We start from the raw sequence: 12469 nt of genomic DNA, 5'->3' as shown, positions 1-12469 counted from the left end.
CTCCAACTCCTAAAACCTCATACTAACCAATGTTACGTGGTACAGACTACTGCTACTGTTCATGAAGTCATCTTTAAAAGATGCCATCAAAGGAGAAAGCTGTTTGAGATGGGACTCCTTCAGGAAAGAAAGAGGGCAAGTCTGTAGGGATTCAGAATTAAGTAGAATCTCCAGTACCTTAAGGTAATTAATCAATTAGAATGGGATTTGTAGCCCATACAATTACTTTTTTTGTACGTGTTACTAGAGGAAAAAAAAATCCAATAAGAGAATAAGAAACTTGACAAGAAGAGGGAATATGACAGCTTCTATATTGTCTTATCCTTTATAGTAATTATGTTTTCTTGAGTTGGCAGATAGTATATAGAAATTTAATACAAAACTGTAAAATTTCATCTACCAATCAGTTATGGTCCCAAAGAATTTAAAAAATCTGCCAGTGAAGATCGGCCAAATTATGATGAGCTTTTGTTTTTAATGATTTTTTTTCCCCCTACTTGTCTTTCACATAGCTAAAATGTTTCTAACTAATGACACAACATAAGGAACAAACAAGAGGAGCTTGAAGCTTTGGCCCGGTCCCAGAGATTTGATATCATTGGCATGAGTGAAACCTGATGGGTTGATGAGACCTTTGACTAGAGTGCCCTGTTGGACAGTTACAGGCTCTTCAGTAGGGATAGGCAGGCAGAAAAGGTGGAGGGGTGGCACTGTATGTTATAGAAGGGATAGAATGTATGGAGCTCACAGTTGGCAATGGCACAGAATCAAGTCAAACAAATAGTGTGGATGTCATTGTGGGAGTCTGCTATAGACCCCCCAGCCAGGACGATGATGCCAACAAATTATTCTTTGAGGAACTAAGGGGCACTCCCTAGTCAACTGCCCTTGTCCTCCTCGAGACTTCAACTTGCCAGAAATTAATTTGGAGCACCACACAGCTGGTACAACCTGGGCCTGAAGATTCCTAATAAACCTGGATGGCAACTTTATGGAACAGATCCTGAGGGAACTGACTCAAAAAAATACCCTCCTTGATCTGCTGCTTGTCAACAGAGTGGATCTCGTGAGCAAAGTGGAGACTGGTGGCTGTTTTGGCCACAGCGACCACGGAGTGATTGAGTTTAAAATCTCTGTTGAGAGGAGGAAAAGTGCCAGCAAATCCTCAACTCTGGTCATCAAGAGAGAAGAGACTTCAGGCTGCTCAGGGAATTTGTAAGTAAAGTACCCTGGAAAGTGTTTTTACAGGTGCTGGAGTCCATCAGTGCTGGTCACTTTTTAAACATTACCACCTAAGGGCACAAGAGCAGGCAATTCCCAAATGTCAGAAGACAAGCAGGCTAGGCAGAAGGCTGGCCTGCCTGAGCAGGAATCTTCTCTTGGAAATAAGGCAAAAAAAGAAGGGTGTATGCCCAGTGGAAGCAAGGTCAAGGGACATGGGAAGAATTCAGAGATGCTGCTTGCCACTGTAGGGAGAAAATTTGTGTGGTCAAAGTTCAGCTGGAGTTGAAGCTGCCAGAAATGTGGGGGACAATAAAAAGAGTTTTTTTCAAATACATTAGTGACAATAAGCAATGTAGAAATATCATCAGCCCCTTACAGGATGAGGATGGTCACCTCACAAACGGCGACAGAGACAAGGCAGAGGAATTTAATACTTTCTTTGCCTCTGTCTTCAACATGGATGACAGACCAAGGGGATCTCAGTGCCCTGAGCTGGAGGACCATGACTGTGAGAATAATCAACTCCCAGTTGACCTTGAAATTTTGCGGGATCTGCTGTTCCAGCTGGATCCTTACAAATCTCTGGGGCCTGATGGGATTCGACCAAGAATCCTCAAGGAGCTGCTGATTTCATTGCGAAACCTCTCTCGATAATTTTTGAGCAGTCTTAGGAATCCAGAGAGATCCCACCTGACTGGAAGCTGGCAAATGTTGTCTGAATTTTCAAGAAGGAAGACCCTGGAAACTTCAGTGCCTGGTAAAGTTATGGAGAAGATTATTCTGGGATTAAAAAACACCTGAAAGTCACCGGTCATAGCCAGCATGGCTTCAGGAGAGGAAAGTCCTGCTTATCCAACCTGATTTCCTTATATGACAAAGTAACCCACCTAGCTGATCAAGGGAAGCCAACTGATATAATCTTTTTGGATTTCAGTAAAGCTTTCAATACTGGATCCTTCTGGACAAAATGTCCAGCCCACAGCTGGATAAACACATCATGTGGTAGGTGAGCAATTGGTTCATGGGTCGAGCACAAAGGCTAATAATGAATGGGGTGACATCAGACTGGTGACCTGTCACTAGTGGGGTTCTGCAGGACTCCATCTTACCTTCAACGTCTTCATCCTCAACATCTTCATAAATGATTCGGACACAGGACAGGAAGGGATACTAAGCAAGTTTGCAGATGACTCAAAAGTGGGAGGAGCTGTTGACTCCCTCGAAGGCAGGGGATACCTCAACAAATTAGAGGACTGGGCAATCCCCGACCATATGAATTTCAACAAGGGGAAGCGCCGGATTCTGCGCCTTGAGTGGAAGAGAGAATTGAATGAGTATGAATGGGGCAATGAATAGGAAAATTTTCTGAAGTTCAGTGGAGCAGTAGAGAGAAAACATGGTCCTGTTCTGGATGATTCTGGTGCATCCATGGTTCACATTACAGGAGTGAAAGGAGGATTTTTTCATAAGTGTGTTGACATTGAGGGAGCATTTGGACTTCTCATGCAGCTGGTGTCAGTGCCAGTGAATAAAGCGTTCCAACCTTTCATTGGCACATTTACATTTATAGAATTGAAATACTGTCCCATCCCTCGTGGGATAAAGGAGGTCACTGTTTTCCAGTAGTTGCCCTGTTTCCCTGAGCCGTGCACTGCACACGTGGTTATTAGCGAGGTTGTGCTGTGGCAATGACAGGAGTGTGCTATTTGCTGGATGTGCTTTCCCTCACTCTGTTGATGCGGGGTGGCTGGAAGTCAGAGCAGCAGAGGGGCCCGTGGCTGTGTGCTGCATGTTACACTGTTTGTAAAAAGGGTAAGCTTGTCCACACAGTGAAGTGTGAAAGCTTCTGCTGAGACTGAAGGGCAAGTAAATATAGTCCATTAGAGGACTGTTCAACCAAGGCAGGCTTAAGAGATTGCTTTTTTCACTTTGTCAGCAAGTGAGCTGCTGGATTTTTTTTATTGTGTATACAGTTTGAATAATGACATATAAGCTACTGTTATAAATTTATTGTGAGGGGCATGGGCATTACTTTGGTCCTAACCATTTCACAGTAAAAGCCTTTCATATCTTAAATATTTGTACTGTTTGTAATTAAAATATGGGATAAAATTGAATTGTTCACTGAAAGCAAGATCAGTAGTTGTATGGGGTGTGTGCTTAAGGCTTTAGAAAACACATTGAAAGGAATTTGTCCCTCTGCAGAGAAAAAGAAAATTAATCTTTATAGTTTCAAGAAACTTGGTGTCATTAAGAAGACAAGCTGACTCTGGAATCTGGGATGCCTGAGCATGTATAGCTGTAGTGTTTTTGGGTTTCCTGAGGCATGCTCTTGAATGGTTAAGGAAGTTGGCTAGGTCTGTATTTTTCCGTTCTTTGTTCTCCTATGCTTTTTCTCCTTCCCTATTCTCTTATTTAGCAGCTTCTGTGGAATAGTCACAATGTGTTAATTTATATTTTTTTCAGTGCTTCTCATTTCCTGTGCTTAATCAATCTCAGTACATAGAACAAATAGTCCAGATTAACAAAAGATTTTGCAAAGTAGCGAAGATGGTATTGCATCTCTGATTAATAATCTATTTGCTCCCTCAGAAATCTGAGGCAAATAGGATAATGTATACCAGGCTTCTCTTGCAGCTCATATTTGCTTGGAGTTAGGTCAAGATCATAAGAGGTACAGTTTTTCTCAGGGAGAATACTCCTCTGTGCACCTGGGAGGGGCTTGGACACTAAGACTAAGGCATCTAGTATGACTCTCTAAAGTAAGGGGCTTTAATTTGGGATCTTGGATTCATTTATTCACAACAGATACTCGTGATCCTTTCTATTTGTTAAGATTGACCAAATTACCTCTTTTCTGAATTTGTAAGTGGGGTAACCCTATCTTCACTGTTACGTGGGAAATGGTTTCAATCAGACTGAAAGGGAAATTCGTCCCATTATTTCTCTTTAAATGTTCTGCAATCATTTTACACTTTTGAAAATCCATTCTCATTGACTTTCTTGAATTGACTCTTCTGGGGGACAGCGTTGCCTGTTTGTATTTGATGTGGAGGATTGCTCCCAACAGCAGATTTGTTTCAGCTGTGCTTTATGCTACCAACAGACAGGTGCCAGTAGCTAGAACTTCAGCAGACTAACAGCATTTCCATCAGATGTGTTCGGTCAGGGGAATATTCAATACTTCCAAGAAACTAGTTGCTTGTTGTGTTTCTTTTCCTTTTATTTTTTTCTTTTTCCCTCCAAGAATTGAGTGGTTAAGTTGTTTGTATGGGTGGGAGACTCATACAGACAGTATTGCCCCTGCAAAGAAATGAGCTGAAATGTATGCAGTTTAAATTTTTAATCATTCCAAGTATCTCCAATTGAGATGATACCAGCAGTTGATGAGGTAATTAAATACTTTTCCAGAATTATAAGAAAGGTGAGGCATTGTTCCAGTTTTGTTTTGCACCCAGCAACAGTTCCAGACCAGTGCCAGCTGATAACATATATGCATATATTTTAAGTGGAATCCAAAGCTTGCTTAAGACAATACTGATCTCATCCCAAGAGACCTAAACTTCTAATTTATCCTGTAGGAATGTAAAATACCTACATACTCACACAGAAATCATGCATGTGAAAGGAAGCTGATTATTTTGGAGGGATTTTTTCTGGTAGAATGTAGCACAGAAAAGCCTGTTCATATGAGGAGTAAGGAGAGATGGGAAAAATATCTAGCCCATCCTTTCTCAATACAAGAGTGTTTGTCTGTACTGTTCTGGATTTTTGCTAGTCTAGGTTTGAATAATTTAACAATGGTGTCTCTCATGGTTTCTTTGGATAGGAAATTATGAAAAGTTCCTCAATATTTAGTTGTCTTGTCTTTTTCTTTCAGACTCTCCCTGAAGGTTCAAGAGACCCATCTTGTGCTATTTTTGTAGCTGACTGTATATGTTTGTATCACAATATTTTGACATGGTAGCTGCAGTGTATTTAATCCTAATAAGTTTCTGCAAATCAGTAATGTTATAATATCAAAACTAACGCAGCTTGAGAGTTACTGTACATAATACCCCTATTTGGTATATCCATAGCATTTCATTTTTATTATTGTACTCTTTGCTGAGTGCACTATTTATCCAAGATTATAAGGAATGAGTTGTGCTGATGCTATTAAATCACTCAAGTGTGCTAAATTATGGCACCAGAGCAGGTGCTATTGTCTCCAGCTCTTGTGGAAAGAAAGGAAAGGAAAAACCCTGAAATGATCCTCGACATTTATACCTAAAGGAAACAATTCTTTTTATTAATATAAAAAGATTGGTTTGTACTCCCTCAAGGGAATTCTTGGCAGTCGGTTTAAACTTACATGTATATATAGCACACTGGAGCCTGCTGAGTACCTCTGTTTTCTTTATGGATGGAGCTTTGGTGCCAAGAGGTCTGCACCACATACAAGCATAGATAGGCTTCTATCTGATGGATTGTCCCACAGTGGACCACATTGTATACAGGATGTTCAAACACGTATTGATTATGCGGGTCTGTAGTTTACAGCAGAATCATAAACTGATGCTTTTAAGTACATATATGTAATCAATCTTTATGTGAAGGAAATCAGTACAAAAGAGAAATGTTATGCTATACATTAGACATTATATTAAATTAAATTAGGTTGCATGTATGTTATGCACTTTTTAACCTTATCACCATAACATTATTGTGTTCCAAGTATCATCTTTGTGTGGACTATGGACTGTAAATGTATAAAAAAGTTCATAGTGTGTATAATGCTATTCTGCTTTTAGTGCTGTGTCTCATGGTTAGCTCCAAATGAAAGTCCCATATAACAGAGACGTAAATTTTTTATAGGGGTACTTTTATGTTTGTTACATATCTGTAAAACTTTTCTGCAACACTGTATTACAGAGTAAGAGACTTGTACTTTAGGGGGAAAATTAGCACATTGATTAGATTTTAGACGGTTGTGAAAATAAAATAGAAATATATAGGCTTATAGACTAACTTGTTTCTGGTAGCAAACGTCCAACTGATTATTTACCAAATATAGACAATTTGGCTCAACTACCACTTTTAAATGGAAAAATGAATACAAAATGCCTTATGTTTGCAATTTTTGCAAGTGATTATGTTAGCTTACAATGTTTAGCTGTATAAAAGATGATTTAGGCTGGTCATGTTTATTTGTAATTTGGGACAGGAGTACTTGAATGATTCCTTTGGAGTAACTTTCATGTTCAGAGGCTTTATTCCCATCTTCTGGATCCATGAAAAATATATGAATTGAAAATAAGACTATTTGGTGATAATATGGTGATTATGCTATTTACCCAAACAGTTATGTCTGCATTCACGCTTTAACTCATATTTTCCAATTGGTCAAATTCCTTCTCGTCTCATTCATTGTTAGTGGAATTTATATATTGACTGTATGTTGTTAGCCCTCTTTATATAGGGTTTTAAAAAAATATTGTGCTGCTGTCACACAACCATCTCAGTTGCTGGAGTGTGTGTGGTGGCTGTCTTATGTCAGGGAAAAAGAACATGCTTGAAACTAACTTTTTATTTGTCTGAAATTCAAAAGAATAGTGTAAAACTGCATTTAGAAAACTCCACAGGCAGCTGGGGTTTAGCCTGTGGATACATTTGGTCAACAAAGCGTGCAGAAAAGATCTGGGGCAGATAAGTATTTGTAGAGAGGCATATAGAGAGAGTGGCCTGAGCTTGTTTCCCAAATCTTTGGTGAAAGACCCTACTTGTCAAAGGCAAGGCACTCAGCTGAGATGTGTGGAAGAAGGTCATAGCAAACCACTTCTGTGTGCATTTACCCAAGAACAGTGGGCCCATCATTGTGTCCTCTGCCACTGAGTTATAAAACCTGCTGCACAGTGCTGTTGTAACCCTGCAGTGATGGTGATCTCAGTCCCACGGGGCAAATATAAAAGCCTGCATCTAGAACTGATCTATTAAGTAAAGGTGTAGAAGTCGCTGAATGTGATGTTTTGTACTAAATTGACTACTGTGTACGTATACATGCACAAGAATTCCCATCAACAACAGGGACTCTTCATCACTTTTCACCATTACTGCAGGAAATGGAAGTTTACATTTAAGAATTGATTTGAATTAAAAATAATTTTTCGAGGTTTATACAACCAAATTTGCTAAAATGCTCTGGGTCCCCAAGGACCTTAACGCCCTAAGTCCCCTTGGGACTTAATTTATTAATGTATTTCTAGGCTGTGCAGATAGTGTTATTTTTTTCTACAGTGTCATTAACTTTGTCTTCTTGCTGATGCTGTCTTGGCATATCTTCTGTTGTTAGTTTCTACAGTGAACAGTATCAGTGACTGAAGATGATTGTACAGCAAATGTATCAAGTTTCATTATTGTCTCCTGTTCATTTTTCTTTGTATTTTTTTTTGCCTAAAACTTTCATTGTTAAGGAAAAAAGCAACCCTAAGAATAATAATATGTGGCTGATTTTGTTTCCTAGTTTCATTTTTCATTATCTAAGTTACTGGATTTAGGTCACATGGTTACATTTCTAAAAGAGATGCTTAAAATCTAAACTTGGATCTGTCTCTAAAACAATTACATATTAGAGAGAGATACATATATTTTAAATAGAAGTCTGGATTACTTGAAACAGCTAAAGCACTTACACTTTTAATCTTGTAAAAAGACAGTGTGTATAAATTGTCTTTGCTAGGTGGTGCACATGAGGGTCTCCAGCACTTGGGTCCTTATGGCAATATCCCAAACATTGTGGCTGAGCTGACAGGTGATAATGTACCAAAGGATTTCAGTGAAGATCAAGGCTATCCTGACCCTCCAAATCCCTGCCCTATTGGAAAAACAGGTAATTTGGTTGTACCCTTTGTACCTCTGTCTTCACTCTACATCTTCCAGTCTTTCAGCTGGGTGTTTTACTGTTTTTAGATGAGCTCTTTTTTTTTTTTTTTTTTTTTTTTTTTTTTTTTTTTTTTTTTTTTTTTTTTTTTTTTTTTTTTTTTTAATATGTGCACCTTCTGTATTGCTATATGACTGCTGGAGAAGGTCATGTGAAAAAATTATATTGACCTCAGAGTAGAAGATAGTGAGATTAATGATAGCATCTTGTTCCCAAGGGACTTCATTTTCAGGCTGGCCCCTGAAAAAAGTTATCTTTCTGTACAGTCCGTTATTTTAGAGACTTTCATTGTGCCAAGAGGAATGAAACTGTCTGCCCTGATCTCCAACCCAGACCATGAGTCAATATTTAAGATACCTTGGCTCCAATCCATGTGTCTTTATAGCTCACTGAGGGTGCCTGTCTGCCAAGAAATGGAGAACTGTGTGGATGTACCCCAAGATGTTGCATGCAGGCTCAGTCTGGCAGAGGAGCAGTGCAGCCTCTGAGTGCCAGAGAGGTGCCCCAGACACCCAGTGTGTCCCTCAGCTCACAATTGCACATGTACCAAGCCCTGCAGGTGGCTAGTGCTGAAGGATCACTAAAGCAGCACTGCATGTGCGTAATATAGACATACTCTAAGAGAATTGATCTTTTTCCTGTTATTTGAGCCAAGGAATGACTTCCAGTACTGAAAGTAGTAGTAAAACACTCATTGGCTGCCTTGGGAGCTCAAACTGGGAATGAGCACTCTATTTTTCTCTCGTTTTTTATTTGTGAGCTAAGATATCCTTTAAAAATGTTTTCTGTTTAGTCTTCTTTTATGTTATTTGGAAAATGCAGAACAGTTGTTTGCATTCTTGTTTAAAAATGTTCTAACTAGCTTAGAATTCATCAAAAAATAATATTTGTCATGAAAAGTTTTGTGAAGTATTTTTACATTTCATTCAAAAATTTGACAAAATTTCGAATAGCCCTTCCTTACTGTTTTCTATTACAGCACATTTGGTGATGATGCCTACATCTCTTCTGAAATAATACCTCTTCTTCTAATTTTTTTCAGTATAGCTGTTTGACAGGTTGCAAATGATGGGTTTAGGTTTTCTCACACACACAAGCACACACACAGACTTTCTATCTTCTGTGCTTGCCCGTTAGACTTCTGTTAGTGATTAGATAAATAAATTAAAAACATGGCATCCAGGGAAATGCCTTTGAAAATCCCTCCAATTTTTCTTTCTTAAGCGAAATAATAGTTGTTAGCTAAGCTAATACAGTCAGATCTGAACACAGGGGGAATTCTTAGGGAAATGCTGCCTGCTCAGATAAATGGCTCTGTCATAGGTATGCCGTGAGTGAAGATAGTATCTGCTAGGATTAGGGTAAAATGTTTTTCAGAGCCTTAAATGGAAATTCAAGTGCTGACTGTATTATGCATACAAATTACCAGAGGCCTTCCTCAATCAGGTCTGTGGATTTGCTTAATGGAAACAATTTTTCCAGTCACTGTCTACATATGCACATTCCACAGCAGGAATACATAAGCCTGGAGCACTTGAGCTTGAAGACTTTTAGATTAGCAGTCACAGAGGGCACACATATGCCCAGCTGCCCTTTGTGTTTTCTAGCAAAAGACACGAATACTCTGAGAAGATCGACCACACTTCTCTAGTCACCTGTTTCTGTCTTGAGATAACCTCGTCCCTGCTGGGACTGAAATAATTTTTAAGTGCTTTAGTGATATCTGAGTTACTTAGCCAATATATATAGTTTTCCCCTGTTTTCTGTTGGCAACTTAATTTTTTCCCCATCCTAAGGAGCAAATAGGGAAAGCAGGATCTGTTGAACTCAGAATAACCTCCTCAGGTCATTACATCAACTCAGTTTTAAGTCAAGCCTTTATTGTTTCCCACGTCTAAGAGAAAAAAATAATCCATCTGCAAATCTTTTCACGTGATGACACACAAGGATAAAAGGGAAAGTCCACATGTGTGTGCTCCAGAGTGCCTGTGTTCTGGCAGATGTAGCTGCTTGGATGCCCAGCATCATGCCCTGGCTGGAAGGATCTTCTTCGGTGTGTCTGAGAGGAACTTGGACTGCAAGCTCCCCATGATGGCAAAGCAGAGGGAGCTCCAGGAGCAGACTCTATCTAAAAAATACTCTGGCTCCAAGTTGCTGAAACTTTGTTTAATCTAAAGATGACTTGTTTTGGTAAAAAGACTGTAAGTTGATTTTTAAATGGGTATTGTCTTGACGTGACACTCTCTACAGAACCATCCATTGTGGTTAAAGGAGGTTTCTAGACCAATCAGACTAGTTACCAATCTGCAGAAATGTCTTCATCATAAAACTTCTACCACATTGCATTTTTAGGAGATCTTATGATGCATAAATGATTTTCAACCAATTTGAACAAAGTAGCAAACCAGAAATGGAGCTCCATGAAGAGCTGCTCAGTGAAGGAAATTCAGTCTTTGTTCACAGCACTGTTTTACCATAACCTTCAAAAGTATTGCCTAAACCATTTCTCAAACTACCTGTGAGGATTTAAAAAAGAAAAAAAGATCCCTTCTGAATAGGAACAGGAAATCAGTGCAATAATGAAAAGAAAAACAAAAAGGAGGAGGAGAGCTTGGAAAATAAATTTTGTTTAGTTTTGAAGTTTCATTAAGTTGCAAGGTTTTGGGTTTTTTTAAATTAAATACATCCTGACAAATTCATTTCAAAAGGACAGAAAACTGGTATTTTCTAGTCATCCCGTTCTTTATTTTTTTTTAACTGCATGATTGCATTTAAGAAATTTGATGACTAATGTGGCACATATTGTGTGTTTCAAAGCTACTAAGTACTCAGCGCTTTCTAACATACTTTTGCAGTTGATGATGGGTGTCTAGAAAACACCCCTGACACAGCAGAGTTCAGCAGGGAATACCAGCTGCACCAACACCTTTTTGATCCAGAGCATGACTACCCCAACGTGGGCAAGTGGGTGAGTACATGCTTCCTGCTTAATTTTTTGCATGTGAAACTGGGTATTGTCTGCTGTGTGTGATACTATGAAACCACAAGGAAAATATTGTCTTTATTGCTGGAAAAATTATCACCCTAAGGGAAACCACTCAAAAAAGGTAAACTTGCCCTGAAAAATACAGAAATAGTGCTTGCGATTGATACGCACCCCAGAAAAATAGAAATTAGAAATCCTTGTTTTATTACCTGTCCCAAAGCATGACAGCTATGTATGTACTTGATAAATGCAACAAACCACATTTCAAACTACAGTGAATAAGTAACCAAAATTAGTGCAGATCTTAGGACAAGATTTCAAAACATAACAGGACCCTAATCCAAAAGAATATCCAAGTTCAGTGACTATTCATTGTTCAGCTACTTAGATAAAAAATAGCAAGAAAAACAAAAAAAGATGGAGTGCAGCAATCCCTAAACACCTTAAAAAATCCAGGACCAGACAGCTTGCTCTAAGGAATGCTCTCTGCCTTAAGGATTTTTGAGTACTTGATGCTGCTTCTTCCTCTGCTCAGGTTGTGCACTATATTGAAAATCTGTTTGACACGTCACATATAATAAATACAGTGAGATACACTAAGGGCAAAAATCTTGTTCTAAGCATGCAAAGACTATAATAACTGCAGCTAGACTATTTCTGCAGGCTAAAGGCTCCAAAGAAAGCTCAGCTGCTTAATCTTAGATTACATCAGTTAAAATGTCCAATCCCAAATCCGTCTTCAGGCGCCAGGAAAACAATAACAATGATCATAATTTATGCTTCTAGAGCAAATAATGAAAAAAAAAAAATCTCATTTTACATTGCTATAACACTTTACTTAAGATTGCCCTAAACCAGTGCTTTGTAAGCATATATCGATAAATGGACATGTTTGGCAGCCTCTTCTCCTGCTGTAATTGTGAGACAATGATTCATCATTCATAATCAAACCAGTGTAAGATTTATAGTCTTAATTACTTGTGTGAGTGCTAAATTTCTGGAGAGAATCATGCCAAAAATCCAAATTTTGGAGACTTGTGTCAGTAATTATCATCAAAGGTTTTCATCTAAAAAACACCAGATGGTGTACTTTCTTATTTTTGCCAGATAAGGTTGTTAATTTTCTTATTATTCATAAGTACTTTACTTTCATAATACCATTTTGAAGACTATAAAAGCACTTCTGTAAATCTTTGGCGTCTAGTACTATTTCAGAGTCAAGCGTGTTGTCATTAGCAACATATATACGTAATAAATGGTAGTTAATCATTAGTGAATCCTGGACTTTTTTCATATCTCCATCCATCACTGCTTATTCAGGGGAAAAAGCTGTTCATGCA

General features: G+C 38.5%; 1 protein-coding gene across 2 annotated transcripts in view; it reads left to right on the top strand.

Moving 5' to 3' along the window:
* LOC113985848 (neuroendocrine protein 7B2) overlaps positions 1-12469 on the top strand; it is a 46552-nt gene that overhangs the window by 23403 nt on the left and 10680 nt on the right. For both annotated transcript variants that reach the window (XM_039378752.1, XM_027717038.2), the window contains exons 3-4: positions 7943-8092; positions 10999-11111. In XM_039378752.1, the coding sequence (XP_039234686.1) occupies positions 7943-8092; positions 10999-11111 (263 nt within the window). The remainder of the gene's footprint in view (positions 1-7942; positions 8093-10998; positions 11112-12469) is intronic.

This window comes from Pipra filicauda, unplaced genomic scaffold, assembly GCF_003945595.2.
Source record: "Pipra filicauda isolate LSUMZ 115617 unplaced genomic scaffold, ASM394559v2 scaffold145_size1923396_pilon, whole genome shotgun sequence".
NCBI classification, from domain to species: Eukaryota; Metazoa; Chordata; class Aves; order Passeriformes; family Pipridae; genus Pipra; species Pipra filicauda.
This window is presented reverse-complemented; position numbering and strand designations above follow the sequence as displayed.